Genomic DNA, 18,001 nt, shown 5'->3' with positions numbered 1-18,001 from the left:
TCCGGCCTCATATGAGAACAGAAAACTTGAGCATTTTCTACATCAGTGGAGGAAGAATTGCGAACCATATTCCCTGAAAAAAGATACAATCGAGAAACGACTAGCAAGTGGCTATATGTACAAATCTATTTACGGATCTATATGATTTGATTGGAATGGGAAGTTCCAAAACATGAAACTTTATTAGGATAGGATTCATGTGTGAAGGTCTTTCCTTTTAACTCTTACATCCCTCCTTGCCAAATAGAGAAAGAAGCTTCTTGGAGGCCCTTAACCCTATCTTATCATTCAATCCCACCATCCTCACCCTCATTGAGCAGCATCTTCATTGATTTTCTGGTAAATTGTACTCAATTGATTGAAATTGAAAATACAGGAGTTCCATTGAATGAAATGATAACAGAGAGGCTTTTTTTTCCCTGATGAATTGGCAAAAACACATGGTGTAAATAATGAATGAGCTTTCTCAAAATCTCAGCCCATGTACAATTCAGAGTGTAACTTTGTTGGTCCATAAAAACTCAGTTTACGAACACCATCTCTAGTCCTAGTGAACCATCAGAAATCCCACTGTCATCTGTGACAGGCTCAATTTGAACACATATTTCTGCTCCTTCTCTCCCAATTTTTGGATCACAATTCCTGATAAACAAGTAACTGGAAATTGTGTCAAGAACTACTAGAAGGGAAAACAGATAAGCAATCAACAATCCCTCCAAGACCATAGGCATACTGAACCTTCCAAAGACAGGATCATAAGCTCTTACAACCCGGTATCGGAACAAGGCTTCAGTAGCAACAAGACCTAGATTTATGGGAAGAGCCAACAACAAAGCCATTGAATCTGTACCCTTTCTCAACAAGCAAGCCTTACGAAGAGACTTGTATATAGTGCAATTATCAATACCTGCTACAACCAAGGCTAAATTGCACGTGACCATGGTATTGGTTAAAACCATGTAGAAAACAATCCCCGCTGCCAGATCGAAGAAAGGCCTGATGGATGATAGAATCAATAGACTTTTAAAGAAACTAGAGGCTTTGAAAAGGAACGACAACGTTGTTGTGGTAATGGTTACAGTAAGGATTATATTGCAAATGCAGGTTAAGACTAGAGGCTTGTAACAAAGTGACACGGGAGACGAACATGATAGTGAAAAAACAGGTTTATGGTGATTTAGAGATTGAATGATGGATGCTTTTGCTAGGACAAGAGAGGACAGTGCAAGTGGAAGACTAAAAACAAGGACAAATATCATCTGAGGAAGATCTAAAACAAGAAGAGAAACTCTTCTGCCTTGAAAAATTGATCTGGTCAGTGAACAAGGTTGATAGAAGGATAGTGAGAGGAGAATTGAAGATGAGAATGGAAGCAATAGGATTGCTGGGATGCTGGTGAAGTAGTGGAAATCTTTCAGCAAGGTGTGGATTGATCTTCTAATGATTTTTGCTGCCTTCTCCATAACAAGAAGCAGAGGTTCTTTTTTCTTGTTTTTGAATTGTATAGATGAGGACGATTTATCACTTAACATGTGAGTTATAGGATTCCACAAACAATAGATGGAAACTACCGATATTTTCACCTGATATTTTGAGATTTGCTTAAAGATTAACTTCATATTTTCCATCCCTATCCAACCACTAGAAACTAACATGTAACTACCAAAATCTTCCTTTGAAGAATTATGACCATTGGGAAGACTTGGTATTAAATTAGGCAACAAGGAATAGACTCTGAAGGCCATTTGGAATGAAGCGTTTCTCTCAATTTTGATTTTTTTAAAAATATTATTTTTATACTTTTGAATAATTTTTTTAAAAATAAAAATTATTATTTTAATAAATTTTTTAAAATAAAAAATACTTTTAAAAAACCAACGGTTACAACACCCATCCCACAGTCCCACACTCTCACGTACTCTTTTTTATAGCCTCAAATTTTAGATTGCTATTGGTATGAGTTCTTATCAAATCCCACCAAAGCGTAACAACTCCTTACTTGCACGAAATTTGTGATTAAAGCATAGTGGAATTCATTGCTATGAGATTGTATCAATTTGGTCTTAAAAGATTGATGGACTGCAAATAAGGGTGAGGAGTTCAAATGATTTTGCTTTTAAAATATCTACAAACAAAGTTTTCAAGATTAGCAATTTTTACAATGATTAATTTGTCTTTATTGCAATTTTATGATGAATAAGTTGTTTTTTCGATTTTCTTTTGAGTGGAAATGGCTATTTTCTCAAGGTGGGGAGGGTAACATTAAAGGGCTATCAGCCAAAATTAAGGATCAAATGTGACTTCCCTATCGCCTTCTCAAGTGGACTAATCAAATTTAGATAAGTGCTTGATGATATTCTCAAGTTGACTAATCAAGTGCTTTCTTCAATGTCATTGGCAGGACTGGAATCAATACTTGGCATGAAAACGAAAACAAAATCTCAGGATAATTTATAAAACAAAAAAGTTAAAATGATTATAAATTATTAAAACCTAGAACTGGAAAAATAAAAAATAATAAAAGAAGAAGAAAAGAACACAGATGCATAGTGAAAAGGAAGATTCAATTTCCATTACCATGGCTATGTACTAAGTTAGATGCTTGAATCAAACCAGCCGAGATGGATGCAAAGCTTCCAATCCAACGACAGCTTATCATCGGACACCGACGGAGGATTCCACTTGAAAGAGAAAAAAAGAAAGAAAAAAGAGAGCAATATTAATATACCAAGAGCTGTGCTCTTTCCTCTCACATGAAGATCCCTACTAAAACACCATGTTTATATGACTAAAACCTTCAAGATCTCTATTAATTATAAAGAACTAACAATGATCACTGCTACTAAGGACAGGAAACGGTGTGTTATCAAACCACATCTCCATTAATCATCGTCAAGAAGGGATCGGGGACTCAAATCCACTCCATCCAATCATCAATCTTCAACCTTCAGAATCCATCCTCAGCTCATTGATTTTTACATGGCATCCATTGATTTTTTCTTCTGCCAAAATAGTAGAAGTACATCAAGTATCCCTAATATCGAAAGAAGGAAAAACAAAACTGTCATCTAAAATAATTATGATAGTGAGTGCCTCGAATTACCAGTGATTCCCTTGAATAGTACAAAAAGCAAGGTAAACTCAGCACTGTTGTTGCAAACCAATTAGTGACTGCATCAATGGAGAGATCACCCTCAAACCTAACACAAAGAACCAACTTTAGTACTATTCTATTGTCCAGTCAGCAAAGATATTACTTGGAGAACATATAACACCTTAAAAGAGATTCTGATACTGACATTATCAAATGAAGTTTAGTGTCTTAATGATTCTGAAATTGACTCCAAAATTTAACATTTCTCTCTCCCTTACCGAACCATCTCTTTTAATTTCTTTTTCTCTCCTTGCAGTTTTATCTATTTTTATATATTTTCTCACTTCCTATTTCAATCTCTAATTTTCAACTTGCCTAACAAGACAATCTGACGTTTTACACCCCGATGGAAAAGCAACAAGTGAAGGAAGTCCTGTAAGCATTTCAATCAGGTTAAAAGCAAGAAACATGCTATGCTGAAGCTAAAGTTAATAAAATCAAGCAATTTGAGAGGCACACATCAAATCAAGAATAAGATAATGCCAAAATAAAATGCTCTCATAAATGCAAATAATAAAGGTGTATTGGCAGGAAGGATCAAGCGAGTTCAGATATGCAAGAATAAAAACTTCTTGCATCAAATATTTAATTTAATGCAATTAAATGTTCAGCTGATTCTTTATTGAGCAATTCTACTTTGCCACTCGGAAAAAGGAGAGGAGAAAGGGAAACTATCATACCATTGACACAGATTGTAATGTCTATAGCATGGTGAAGGAATGAACCCAAGGTTCAAGTTTTCAACCATCACCAGAAAGCCAATTATTTGCAACTTAGGAGCTACAAGCAATCTAAGTACTGTTTCCTCCATCCCACAATGGGCATCCTCCTTTGCTTTTTGTTCTACCCAAAAGTAGTAGCATCTAGTAATGGAAGATCAATGCCTGAAAAGCTTTCCCCAGTGTATTGCAAGTTAATCTTGTCGATAATATGCTACAGCCAAGAACATCTAGTCACTTATGAAACAACTCATGATCTGGTTAAGAGAATAGGGTTGGAGGAATCCCGGGAAAAAAAAAACAGGACATGGTAATCAATGGTCCAAGAGCAACTACTCACAGATTGCTCATCAATGCCAAATATGTCATAGTCCCTTTTCCATAAAGGATTCATCATCAGCTCATAAGCATATTAGATCTGAAAGAACCACACATTAGAAAACCATTCACCAAAGAAGGGAACAATAACCCATCACCTACTAATAATCAAGTTGCAGAATCATCATATCAGACAAGAAGAGAATAAAATTGCTAGAGTTGTTGTAAGTAGTAACCTGTCTGAACATTTGTCATCTAAAAAGGCATTATATCATTATTATTGGTCTATGGCCAACTACTGGACAAATCTTTGCACAAGCTGATTTTCAATAGGCATATCGCTTCTTATAACTTGCATGTAAAAAGCACTCTTTCCATTTTATTAATTATAAGGATTAAATCTGAAGCAGCGCACTGAAAATTGATTGAGGACGAGGACTCCAAAATTTCTGTAAACTGTATCTCAAAACTTGCAACCACAATTTCTATGATTTTTGTCCCATATGTCTACTCTTCCTCACATTTACAAATAGTTCTTTGCTACTTCAAAGAATAATCACAGGGAACCAGCTTTTCAAGGATAGCATTGCTAACACCTCGACTCAACTTTCGCCTCTAGATACCATCCAACACACTTGGTTAGTAGAGTAGCTGCATGCAAAGAAAGTTTTTTTCCTACCCAAAAGGTAAGGTTACGCAAAGTGCTACTTTAATCGCTTTCATACTGAATGTAAGCAGAATTTGATCCCAATACTCTAATAACAACGACTTTCCCGAGCTGGCCAGCACTGCCACGCAACACAGGCTCGTCACATTAAACCATTCCTCTAAGTACAAACCGCACAACTCCATCCGACTACTGCAGCTATTAATGAATTCTTAAATCATCTCAGAAACGCCCTCGTGTTCAGCAAACAAAGGAAACACACACATTGGAAAATTACCAAGATACAGCCATTGAAAACACACTTTCAGTAACCAATTAACACTTGAAAAAAATAAGAAATTAACTTACCTTTGTAAAACCATTAGTAGTAGGGATTTCCATGCCTGAATTACGATGGATGCCAATTAAATAAAAAATTAGAAAACTAAGGCAAATAAATAAATTAAAAAAAAAAGAATGAAAAAGAATTACTACCGCTTAGAAGACAGCTTCCCGTATGCTTCTTTCACTTCTTCAACAGAGTTATACCGCTTTGTCCCCAAAACTACGTCGTTAACGAAACAAACAAACAAACGAACAATCACAATTGCAATTCACAGAATGCGAATCCAAAATTCAAATAGCTTTACGGGGAAATAAGTAATTGTTACCGTCGTAATGAGAGGGAGGGAAAGAGCGAGGAAGGAAACGAGCTGGTAGAAGACGGGGAGTGGAAATAGAAAGAGAGGAACACCGTACCGTCGATGCAATCGCCGATTTCTGATCTCAAGTGCAAACAGTGAAGAAGAGGGGGAATCAAGACGACGTCGTTCTGATCTTAAAACTTAAACAGCTCTTTTGGTTTTTCAAACCGGACGGTTCATTTCTGTTCTGTTCTACGGTTCTGGAGAAACCCGGTCCCAGTTCAAATGGAGTAACAGTCTTTTCAATTCTTTATTGTTAATTTTAAGCTTGGGATGAGTATTTTTTATTTAAAATTATATTGAAACAATATTCTTTTTATTTTTTAAAGTTTATTATTGATATATATCTAAAATTATAAAAAAATAATATGAAAAATAAAAAAATAATTTGAAAATAAAAAAATAAATAGGCTTTTATCAGTTAAAAAATAATGTTTTTTTTTTAAAACTAAAATAGCATAATTGTTTTTAAAAATAATTCGATACTTATTTAATTGAAACTAAAATGGGCTTAAACCTTCGAGAACCGGGCCTTTTGGTATATACTAATTTTTGATAAGGTGTGGTGGGCCTGTGATTTTTTTAGCAAAATTAATTTTAGGCAAAGAAGCCCAAACATACAAAGCCGTAGCAGCCAGCCCATGATGATGCCACAAACCGAAGACAATTGCATGTCATTTTGGGTCAAATTATCACACGCTGTCTGCTGTTCTTGTGCTTTTCTCGTCCACCAACTGAAAAAGACACGACTTGAACTCCCCTTGTTACCTTCATAATTATTGCTAGACTATAAAAAAGGAGAAAAAGGCAACGCATTATTAAGAAAAAGATGAAGAAAAGGCTTACGATGATCAAGAAATCATGATTCATAATTGTTCAATGCATATAATCTGACATGAAAAGGGTATCTCCTACAGCAAACAGGATCTAGCTCATGGTTTTTTCTCTTCTTTTCCTGTTGGTTGGAAGGTGGGAGGTATCATGGCTTGCAACTGCTTTCTGTGCTTTCAAGCTCCTTTCTGGGGATTCAACCATGTGGTTAGGTCAATTTTAAATAATTCAAAAGATTCTTAGTTTCTAATCCTAACTAGGGCTGAACTTCCCCTCATTATATTTATCCATAATGTTTTTCCAAGTCACCATTAATGGTCTTAGCTTGCCAACTTCAAGACATGGGACCGTACCTTGCAAACGATGGCTGCATAATAATCAATATGCGTATCCCTTAATCCATTTATTGCGCCCAAAACATGATCAACTCGTCTTAATCCAATGAACCTTACAGTGTGGAGACATAAGAGGACATGCATAATCTTTGAAAAAACCAAGACAAAGATATGATCATGGTTGCAGATTATGGGGTTAAGCAGAGAAGCTCATTAATTACATAAAGATGCAGCTCCTAATTCGAGTTCATCTAGCCTGAAACATGACCAAAATCACCTAATTTCAGTGAACCCTACAATATATTTGGAGATGTCCGGATCGTAATCCTTGAATTAACCAAGACAAAGATACGATAATTAAGTTGTTTGCTTGAGTAAATGTAAAACAAGAGGTGCTTGACAAGAAGCTTCCTCTTGAAACTCAAAAGGGCACGAAACAAAAATCAAGGTTGTCTACTGAGTAAAAGGCAAGGACCGTGTTTCTCACGAGACTAGCACACATAAGCATGTCTTCAATGTTCAATACAAGTTTGTAATTTTTTACAATAGTATGCAGAAACAAAGCTATAGTAAGCAACGTTTGGGACAAAAACCAGGTCCATTGTTTTGATAATGGTGTTAGAATTCAAGATTAGTTTAGTAGAGGATTGTCTCCTTGTTATCTAACCTCCCTCATTTCAGCATGGGAATCTTGTTCATAATGGCCCCAAAGACCCTCCCCAACATGACCGATAACACAGATTTAAAGCAAGTCTTATCTTCGATGGGCCAAGAACATACACCATTGGGTAAGGCTATGATATTTTATTAGGTTTGGCCGACTTGATATTCCTGTTAATTGGCCATTATATGATTGTGTTCTTTGGTGGGTCGTGACAGCATATAAATTATCTAGTATAGTAAATATCTTGATCCAGGGCGACTGAAAGAAAAAAAAAATCAAGCACAGTGGCAAACCAGTAACTCAAAATTTGTTTTATTGCTAAACTGAAAGAGAATCTTGAATGGATTCGAATTTAGAAGTTCTTTAATATCTAACTTGCATTAAGACAAACTAGGTGGACTTATGGGATAGAAAATCGTAGTCTTTGAGCATGGTTCAAAATCTAGTGGTCCTCCTAATCTAATATTGGATGATTAGAAAGGGCTTGGTAGCAGTCAAATGGGATTGGCCTGACGACAAGGCATCTGGCTCGACTCTTTCTTCTTCCCAGTTAAGCTAGGAGTTGACAGTAATTGAGTGTAGATTCCTCAAGTATGGAATGATAGAGACCAACGATACGGAAGGAGCAGGAGACAAAACATGTGGGATTATGCTTTGTTTTGTTACTGATTAGATTTAATCAGGAGTTAATTTCTGTGCTGGGTTTTAAGAAGTCAGATTCTAAGGCAATTTCTTGGGTTTTGAGCATTCTTGACATAGCCGGATTGCAAATCCAAGATTGTCCCCTTGTTTCTTCTTTGTTAATTAACTTAACTCCACTTAGAAGTGGGAACATCCACTAAAACTGGAACTATGTAGAGTTAGAACTCTTAACTTGTTAATAATGTATTATTTTTCAAATTACCAAAAATCTAATGATATATGTTGATGTTGTGGAAATAATGATTTATTATTTGATATATATACTTGAAATAGTTTTTTGGGTGGGAGCTATGGTGGCAGGGAGGTGAGTAACTAATAATAGTAGAGTGAAAGGAACAATTTCGCTGACAAATTAACTCATCTTGATAAGCTATGGGCAGGGAACAAAACGTTCTTGGTTTTTGTGCTAAATGCTACGTGCGGTGCCGGAGAGATGGTGATGAACAGTAATATTATAAGGCACTAGGTCATATGCAATATGCAGTCAGAAGACATGACAAGGGAAAACATCATAGTTTCTTCACCGAATTGTAAAAATGGAAACACCCACGGAATGCAGCGATATCCCAAATATCTATAGTACAAGGCTTGGGGTTCAATTTTTGCTTCTTTTTTTTTAATCAAGAAGGTATCAAAATTGCCGACCAATTGTCTAGGTGGTTGATAACCCACATAAATGTTGGTACAGAGAATGATGTGGCAGAAAGATAGAGGAATCAAAGTTTGGTCGTGTGTGGGGGCCTAGGTGCATGTTCTCTGGAGCTTTGGACCACACTTCACACTCTTTTAAGGAGCTGCCTTAGCTATTCTTCGCCATCTATCACTCACTCACTACAAGCATTGCTACTTCTAGTTCTCAAGTGCGTTCTTCTTCTCTCTGAAAAGGCAAAGAAATTAAGTGCAAGTACTTCTCAAAAAACGAAAACCATGAAGATGATGAGCCAAGCAACCATGGAAGAGTCCAAGAAAAAGATGTCATGCAGAAGGCTTGGAGGGTACCTTAGACAACAGAAAGGCAGGCTCTACATTATCAGGAGATGTGTAGTCATGCTCCTCTGCTGGCATGACTAGGCCAAAGCTTAATTATGGATCCTGGCACCATCTCCGTGAAGTTGAAGAGCAATCAAGCAAATCAACCATCATTGCTAGCTGTGAACTTGGAGCCAAGCTCTCTAGTCTTCTACTCTCTCTTTTTTTTGTTCGACATGTAAATAGAAAAGAGAAAAGGCTACCTATATTAGTTGATTAACTCTAAAACATATGCCACTTGAGCTTGTAGTGTACAAGGAAATGTTTCAAACCAAATGACTTGATCTCAACTCTCTAGGAAAACAAGTTTTGCAGCTTCTATACAAGTTGTCTCTTTTGTCACGAGTTATCATCTAACTATCATGTAGAACATCGATCTCTTACTCCATAATTTATCTCTAAAGCACTTGATGATTATTAGATTTTCTTATATCATTGATGAGATAGCCTAGCATGTCTTATTTTGTGACTCATCCTGACCTAAGCGATCAGCTAAATTAATAATGGATTTGTGCTTACATGCACGTTAATTACTTTTAAATTAGCATGGCAATTTGAGGTAAAGAAGACTGACGAAACTGTAATAAGACGAAGATATTCCCCGAAGAAAGTAACATTTAAAAAACTCCACACTGGCGATGGTTTTCAGTGTCTTTTATGTAGGATCCATTTGTAGTCTTGTCAACTCAGAGCAATGAACACAACTTCAAAGCATTGGTTGTCTCGTGTGGGTTGTACCAATTGATAGTACCGTTTTATTCATTTGAACGATCTAATATATTAACAAAAAAAAAAAAAGGAGGTTCAGTACTGTTTATCTAAATACAAATTATTGTAAATTGAATTAGTATAAAGATAAAATTATCCTTGCTAAAAAAACTTGTTAAGCATGCAGTTGGAAATAAGATTGTCTTTTCTATGAGGTACATTTAGCATTGAAAGAATGATCGGGTAAAAAATAATTTGTTTGAGTTTTTTAGGCTATAATATAGATATTTATTTGCCCTTCAGACATAAAATTTTAATTTTTATGTTGGCAGTTTCTTTTGTCTTTTCAAAATAAATAAATAGTGAAGATACAATCATACTCCTAAGGGGAAATATACATTTGTTAAGGGGCCTCTTCGTCTTTTTTATTTATTAAAACAGTTCAAATATGAAATTACCATTGGGTTTCAGCAAAAAAACAAAGCTTCATGTAGGAGTGTTTTCGTTGTTTCCATATGGTTTTACTGTAAATATCATGTGGGGTTAGGGGTAATTGGTTATTTATATGTATATAAATTATTATTTATATTTAGAAATGGTTGTCGCGAGCTGAGCACGCACCAGCTGGTAGGCGCCTCCCGAGCCTTTTAGGTGGCGCGTGCGGCTTCAAAATAGAACCGAGTGCCGCCTTTCGGGGCGGTGTTCAATGCGCCTCACCACCCCAGGCATAGTGGCGAGGCGTGTGTGCCGAGGCGGTCCACAAGGGAGCTCTGATCGGGGTTTTTTCCCTCCCTATCTCCTCCTAGAAAATCGTGATGCCCATTGCAAAAAAACAAGACGGTCTAGATATTTATCTATTAGGTTAAATTTGGTTCTTATTATTTTGAATGTAGTGTATTTGGCCTTCATTTGTTTGTTGAGTTAATTTTTTTTTAATTTCAACCCTTCACAATTGATTTTTATATCAAATTCGATACTCATTTTTTTAATTATAGTGTATCTGGTCTTGAATCATTTATCAAGTTTTTTTTTGATTTCATCCCTTTGCACTTGATTTCTATATTAGATTTGGTCCTCATTCTTATAATTGTGATATATTTGGTCTTGAATTCTTTATTGAATTGATTTGTCTTTGAATTTCATTCCTTAACATTTTATTTTTATATCAAATATGGTCCTCATTTCTTTTATTGTTATTTTTAGTTGTTCTTATCCTCTTCTACATTGAAATTGTTTTTCAATTTCATCCATTGATTTAGTTTTATTTTATTTTTGTATCAAATTTAGTTTTTTTTCTTTTTAAATCTACGTTTTTTAAATCGTTCTTTTTAAATCTATAGTTTTTGAATCGTTTTTTTTTATATTTTTTCAAGTTCATCTCTAATTATTTTGGTTGGTTATAAGTTTTACATTATTATTTTTTCAGGTTTAACCTTTATGTTGTGATCCGGTCTCACGATCTATATTACTAAATTCTAAAGGTTGGATCAGTTTGGTTTGCGACATTTTTCAGTATTTTTAAAAAATTACATCCATCATTATTAAGTTTATTGGAAATTGATAATTTTTGTTTTTTTTTTTGTTTTGGATTCATTTGTTAATTTGAATTTTCTTTTTTCAAATTTGGCCTTCAATTCAAGATTTTTGTTTGTCCTCTCAATTTTATTTTATTTTGCAAATGAGATCCTTATTCTTTCGGTTGCTATTTCTTTATCCTTCATATTTTTTTTATTTCATTATTCAACATTTTAATTATTGGGATTTGGTCTTTTAGGTTTTTTCCATTGTTTATAAGCCTTGCCTAGGAGTTAATCGGAGACAATGATCGGGTGCCAGGTCGAGCAGGTTGACTCAAGTTAACCTAAGCCAACCAAACCCTTTTGTTTTTAAAAAAATAATTAAAAATGATACCATTTTGAAAAGAAAAAAAAAGGAAAATAGTTAATGGGTTTTGACCTTACTTTGATTGGATTTTTCTTGGGCTAATCAAAACATGGGTCAACCCGAGTTCTTGATAGTCTTACATTTGATCAATTCTCCCCTAATTTTTTTTTAAGCTCGACCTGGTTATGGGTCGAACCATCGAGTTGAGCCAAGTTTTAAAATAATTGCTTACCAGTTGTGATTCTTCCAGTTTAGTTAGCGCCTAGGGTAATGATTTTGAAAAGTTTACATGGGTTGATATTATTTTCTTTCCCGATTACATCGTTTGAAGTTGTTCATTTTAAAAAAAAGATCTCTATTTATCCATGTGGCCTAGGTTTCTTAAATTTTAAGAAAATACATTTTGGTACTTAACTTCATTATCTAGGTGGCCAAGTAACGTGGCTCTGACATGTTTGCCAAACTTAAGACGCCTGAACTTGACGCTAGCTAAGTCCAAAGTGCATGGACTTTGTGGTCAGCCAAGTTCAAAGTAAAGCGGGCCATGCATGTTTGCTAGACCCAATGCGGCTGAACTTTACGCCAACTAAGTCTAAAGTGTGTAGACCTAGAGGTTACTTAGCGTCAACTAAGTCCATGTTTGCTAGACCCACATTACTTGGGTTAGCCAAGTCCAAAGTAACATAAGTCTGGTATGTTTGTTAGGCCCAAGTAACGTAGGCCTGATATATTTTCCAGACGCAAATAAACATGGGTCAGACATGTTTGCTAGACTCAAAACACTTGGACCTGGCTGGCACCAAGTCTAGAATGTGTGAATATGGTGGTCAGCAAAATCCAAAGTAAAGTTGGTCTGATATGTTTGCCAGAATCAAGTAACATGGGTCAGGCATGTTTATCAGACCCAAGACGTCAACCAAGCTCAAAGTACGTGAACTTGGCGGTCAACCAGGTCCACTTATTTAGCATGTTTGTTAGACCCAAATAGACATGGGTCATGCATGTTTTCCAAACCTAAGTAACTTGAGTCTGATATGTTTACCAGACCCAAGGTGTCTGGACTTGGCGCCAGCCATGTCCAAAGTGTGTGGACTTGGTGGGTAACCAAGTTCAAAGTAACATGGGTCTAGCATGTTCGCTAGATCCAAGTAAATATAGGTCAGACACATTTGCTAGACCCAGACACCTGGACTTGGCTGACACTAAGTCCAAAGTAACGTGAGTCTGACATGTTTTCCAGACCCAAGACGCCTAGACTTAGCACCAGCCATGTCCAAAGTATGTGGACCTAGTGGTTAGCCAAGTCTAATGTAACATGGGTTTGACATGTTTATAGGACCTAAGGCGCTAGCCAAGTCTAAAGTGTGTGGACTTGACAGTAAGCCATGTCCAAAGTAACGTGAGTCTCGCATGTTTGCCAGACCCAAAGCACCTGTACTTCGCGCTAGCCAAGTCGACAACGTAGACTTGGCAGTCATCCAAGTCCAAAGCAACATGGGTCAGACATGTTTGTCAGACCTAAGTAAACGTGTGTCAGACACGTTTGCCAGACCCAAGACGCTTAGACTTGGATGGCTCCAAGTCCATAATGTGTGGACATGATGGTCAATCAAGTCCAAAGTAAAGTGGGCCTAACATTTTTGCTAGAACCAGATAAACATGGGTAAAATATATTTGTCAATCCCAAGTAAATATGGGTAAGACATGTTTGTCAATCCTAAGTAATGTGAGTCTAACATGTTTGTCAGACCTAAAGCGTCAACCAAGTGTAAAGTGCATAGACTTGACAATCAACGAGGTCCAAAGTAAAGTGAGTCGGGCATGTTTGCCAGATCTAAGTAACATGGGTCTGGTATGTTTTTTGGACCCAAGTTGCTTGGACTTGGTGTCTGCTAAGTCTAAAATGTGTGGACCTGAAGGTACTTGGCGTTAGCTAAGTCCATGTTTGCTAGACTCACGTTACTTAATTCTGGTATATTTGTCAGCCCCAAGTAAATGTGGGTTACGCATATTTGTCAAACTCAAATAACATGGGTCTTACATGTTTGTCAAACTCAAGGCGTCAGCCAAGTCCAAAGTGCATGGACTAACGGTCAGTTAGGTCCAAAGTAAAGTGAGTGTGACATGTTTGCCAAATCCAAGTAACATGAGTTTAACATGTTTACCAGACCCTAGGCGTCTGGACTTGGCGCCAACCACGTCCAAAGTGCGTGGACTTCGCAAGTAGCCAAGTCCAAAGTAACGTGGGTTTTACATGTTTGCGAGACCTAAGTTAATGTGGGTCAGACATGTTTAACAAATCCAAGTGCCTAGCTTACCAGACCTGCAAGCTCCTGACTTGGTTCTTTGTGGGTCACACATGTTTATCAAATCCAAGTGCCTAGCTTACCAGACCTGCAAGCTCCTGACTTGGTTCTTTTATATATATATATATATATATATATATAGTTTTTTAAAAAATAATGCATTATTTGTGTATATTTTTTCAAATAAATTTTTGGTTTATGTTTAGGTAGGTATGATTCATCTATTGGTTTTCTTTAATTTTATATAGATTATTTTTTTTATATTGATTTTTTATAAGATTTTTCATATATGCAGCCTTATATTTTTTTTTATAATTATTGTTCAATAAATTTTATGTGTTATGTGCAGCCTTGCATTGATTATTTTTTATAATTATTGTTCAATAAATTTTATGTGTTTTTCTATTATAAATTTATTTTGACAGAGGAATTTATTAAACATGACTAAGTAAATTATCCGTGTTACAATGTTAGATATCTTGATCTTTATTTTTCGCTTGGTTTTCTCAATTTAATTTTTTTTATTGTTGATGATTTTTTTATTCATTACTTTACACAATAGTTATTGGGTTGTTTAATTAGATGTGTGCATAAGATTTTTGATTTACATCTAGGTTGGCCAATGCTTGCCTAAGAAAGTTTAAAGATTTAGGTGCTCTTAGGTTGCTCTCTCTTTGGGGGGAAATTTACATTCTAAAGCGAGTGTTTGAGGTATGTACCATACTTATTTTATACATTAGGTCCAAACACATAGATGAATATATACAATATTTTTGCAGACACTTAACTAAGTTATTCAGGTCCTTGCAGTAACAAGGAATTGACAAGCATTTATTACTTTTACTTGCTAACAGTTGTTGGGACTTTACTTTTCACTCAAAACTTGGGCTTCCATACTTTTTTTGTTTATCGTGCCACTTTTTATTCTGAGTTGCTCAAACAATACCTATGTTAGATTGATGTCCTTTTATATTTTACAATTTGATTCTTATATGAAATTCAAGATAGTTTAAGCAAGTTTTTTTGCATGTTACTTATTCATTGCTTGAAAGCCAAATTATATACCTTTTAATGCTACCAACTCTTGATTGCATGCTTAGAAAGAGTTTTTTTCTCTCTCTTTCAATTGTCTCACAATTAAAAGCAGCGCACGTTTTCAATAGTAGCCCGCAACAATGCACGAACCACCTATCATATATATATATATATATATATATATAAGGGAGAAAAGAAAGAAAGCATATATGATGTTAATTTCTTTTACCATATGTTTTTATTACTTAATTGCCAAGCACTTTTTTTGTTTACCTTGTCCTTGAATGTTCTATAAGAGATAGTGTCAATGGAGTTACTAAAATTTAAGTATTAGTGATCAATTCGCTCAAATTTTACAATCATATTGGGCTTTTTACAATTGATTTTGGACTTGAATTCCTAGAAAATAAGCCTCTCATGTTGGTAGGGGATACTTCAATATTTAAATTAGAAAAAACAAAGATTAAGTATAAAAATCTTAAATAAAAAGGTATGGTTATGTAAATGTATTATCAGGTTTCCAATTGTGTCTTGTGCATGTCATTTTTCATATTTATAAACTTTTTGATCATGCATAGATAGAAAAAGATGGGGTGGCAAACCTATAGTGAGCATAGGGTGACAAACCTGTATAACTAGAGGAGGATAAGGTTGCAAACCTTTTTTAGTGATGTTAACATGAGCTGTAAAATTATCATATTTAGAAGATTCTAATTATATGAATTCCTAATTAGTAGCCTGAAAAATCTCATATACTAAATGCTGAGATATATTTCTATTGTATATAATCATGCAATGTATTAATGGAAAGACTGGGCCTTTAAGCCTCATTGATTTGTTCCAACATGGAATTAGAGCAAAAATCCTGCTATAAACTCTAGAAATAACCCAGAACCTTCTGTAATGGAGGTCACAGACACACTAGAAACCCTAGACAATATCATCTAAAAACTAGACCAAATCTTTCTCTAAATACAGACTCAAACATAAGACTACTCTATTGCCCAAATTAGTATCAAACTAAATGATACCAACTATGCTTTATGGTCCCAAATTGTGGAGATGTACATCTCTAAGAAAGATAAATTAGGTTATATCAATGAGAATTTACCCTAACTAGCACTTACAAACCTAACTTTTAGACGATGAAGAACCGAAAACTCCATTGTTAAGAATTGGTTGATCAATTCTATAGAACCCCATCTAATCAACAATTTTATTAGATTTTCTACTGTCAAATCATTTTGGGACTCTATTTCCATTACTTATTTTGATGGTTCAGACACATCTCAAGTCTACAAATTGAAGAGAAAAATGACATAAATGAAATAAAATAAAGGAACCCTCCAAGGGCTATAGAGAAAAATTGATTTTCATAGGCCTAATCCTATGGTGTGTGAACATGACATACAAAAATTCAACACTATTCAACAAGAAGATATGGTGTAAAGCTTCTTAGATGAGTTGGATGACCAGCCAGATAGTGTAAGAATAGACATCCTCCAACAACAATCATTACCCATAGTGGAGTAAGCGTGTGCTTTGGTCAAAAAGGAAGATTCCAAGCAGTCTATCATGTTGGGATATGCTAGAATGGGACTAGTGGCGTGAAGAGGGAGGCGTTGCTCGTCTGATATGCCTGGAAAATTTTAGAAGGGTGAGATTAATATAAGAAAAGGGAATGATGAGCTGATGGGAGACAACTTGAGGGGAGAAAGTGTGGGCAAGCTAAAAATTATACATGTCAATAGGCCCAGTTCTCCAAGTTAGGTAGATACTAATAAAATTAAGGTGTGCAGACAGACTGGCACATGAAGATAGGTTGCCAATAAATAGACAAGACCTTTCTGGCCTGAATAAAAAAAATTCACAAACCAACATCCAACCCCAGGCCTGAATCGGGTGCACCCACTATGACAATTCCAAACATACCTATGACACATGTTTTAAAACTACATAGGCAAAATTTAATAACTTCCTAACAAAATGCAATAAATAATTTCATGTTATTTGTCAATATTACAAATCACAAATGCGACATCTTGACCCTCTCATAAAAACAAGCTAACCTAATATTAATAAAATATTAATGTTAAATTAAAATATAAATAAATAAAATGCATCATTTAACATATATTAATTCTTAAAATATTTGATAACTTGTGGTATTTGAATCTATATAGCATGTTGTTCATATTGCATGTATATAGATAGGGGAACCTATTCAGGATCCAGTGTAATGACATGACGTGTAATACCCATGTACCAAATCATACACTCCTCCTCTATAATCATAGGATACATCTTTGTAAATATCTCATTTATTTGTACATCTTACTATGATACATAAGCTACATAGCAGTTTAACAAGTCATAATCATCATTTTTACCTCGATGATTTATAACATACAATGCATCACTCGTATCGTTTTCAAATGAATTATGTTGTTTTTAGATGCATTATCGCATTACCTGATCTGGGCAATGTAGCTCAACCATCTTTAAAAAATATCAATAGGACAACTAATGCTCATCCCGCTAGTGCAAATAGCTGGAGCAACTGTTAATCTTTCATCCTCATAAAGTGTTCACATGATCTATAGAAGATAAATATCTTACATATTAAACATCAATAATTTGGTGAAGTTAAGTTTTTTCTTTAACAAATGGTTCAAAAAATAACTAGATAGGCTGCTGCCTATCTAGCTCGCTCCGATAAAATGATAATACATGTGCTTGATTATTATCAAATACTCTACTAGTATACCATTTAACATTACAAATATATCAATGTAGTTGCATTTTTAAAGCAACAATTAGATAATATAAATGCATATAATTGTAAAAAAAATGTTACAATACTTGTATCTTAGTGAGAGATAAAATGTAACCCTTATAATCTAGACAATCATAAGTGGCAATCTAGACATTTAGGGTCGACCCACATGAAGATGCTTCCAGGACCA

General features: G+C 35.1%; 2 protein-coding genes and 1 long non-coding RNA gene across 3 annotated transcripts; 1 reads left to right on the top strand and 2 right to left on the bottom strand.

Moving 5' to 3' along the window:
• Positions 1 to 521: 521 nt before the first annotated feature.
• Positions 522 to 941, bottom strand: LOC133700080 (uncharacterized). The gene has a single exon (XM_062123642.1). It carries the CDS (start codon positions 939 to 941, stop codon positions 522 to 524), a length of 420 nt encoding a protein of 139 aa, XP_061979626.1.
• Positions 942 to 3,542: 2,601 nt separating this feature from the next.
• LOC133698575 (uncharacterized) lies at positions 3,543 to 5,704 on the bottom strand. Its single transcript, XR_009843163.1, has 5 exons — positions 5,509 to 5,704; positions 5,333 to 5,402; positions 5,207 to 5,241; positions 4,214 to 4,291; positions 3,543 to 4,087 (listed from the first exon to the last, which is right to left on the bottom strand). It is a non-coding gene; the product is annotated as an uncharacterized LOC133698575 (long non-coding RNA).
• Positions 5,705 to 8,902: 3,198 nt separating this feature from the next.
• Positions 8,903 to 9,428, top strand: LOC133698374 (small polypeptide DEVIL 3-like). Its single transcript, XM_062121270.1, has one exon. The coding sequence runs from the start codon at positions 9,001 to 9,003 to the stop codon at positions 9,142 to 9,144; it is 144 nt and encodes a 47-aa protein (XP_061977254.1). The 5' UTR covers positions 8,903 to 9,000; the 3' UTR covers positions 9,145 to 9,428.
• Positions 9,429 to 18,001: the final 8,573 nt, after the last annotated feature.

Source organism: Populus nigra, chromosome 7, assembly GCF_951802175.1.
Source record: "Populus nigra chromosome 7, ddPopNigr1.1, whole genome shotgun sequence".
NCBI classification, from domain to species: Eukaryota; Viridiplantae; Streptophyta; class Magnoliopsida; order Malpighiales; family Salicaceae; genus Populus; species Populus nigra.
Note: the sequence above shows the minus strand (reverse complement) of the source record. Positions and strands in the feature narration are given on the sequence as shown.

Coding starts and splice junctions, on each gene's coding strand:
- LOC133700080 (XM_062123642.1), bottom strand. CDS start 941: ATGGTCACGTGCAATTTAGCCTTGGTTGTAGCAGGTATTGATAATTGC.
- LOC133698374 (XM_062121270.1), top strand. CDS start 9,001: ATGAAGATGATGAGCCAAGCAACCATGGAAGAGTCCAAGAAAAAGATG.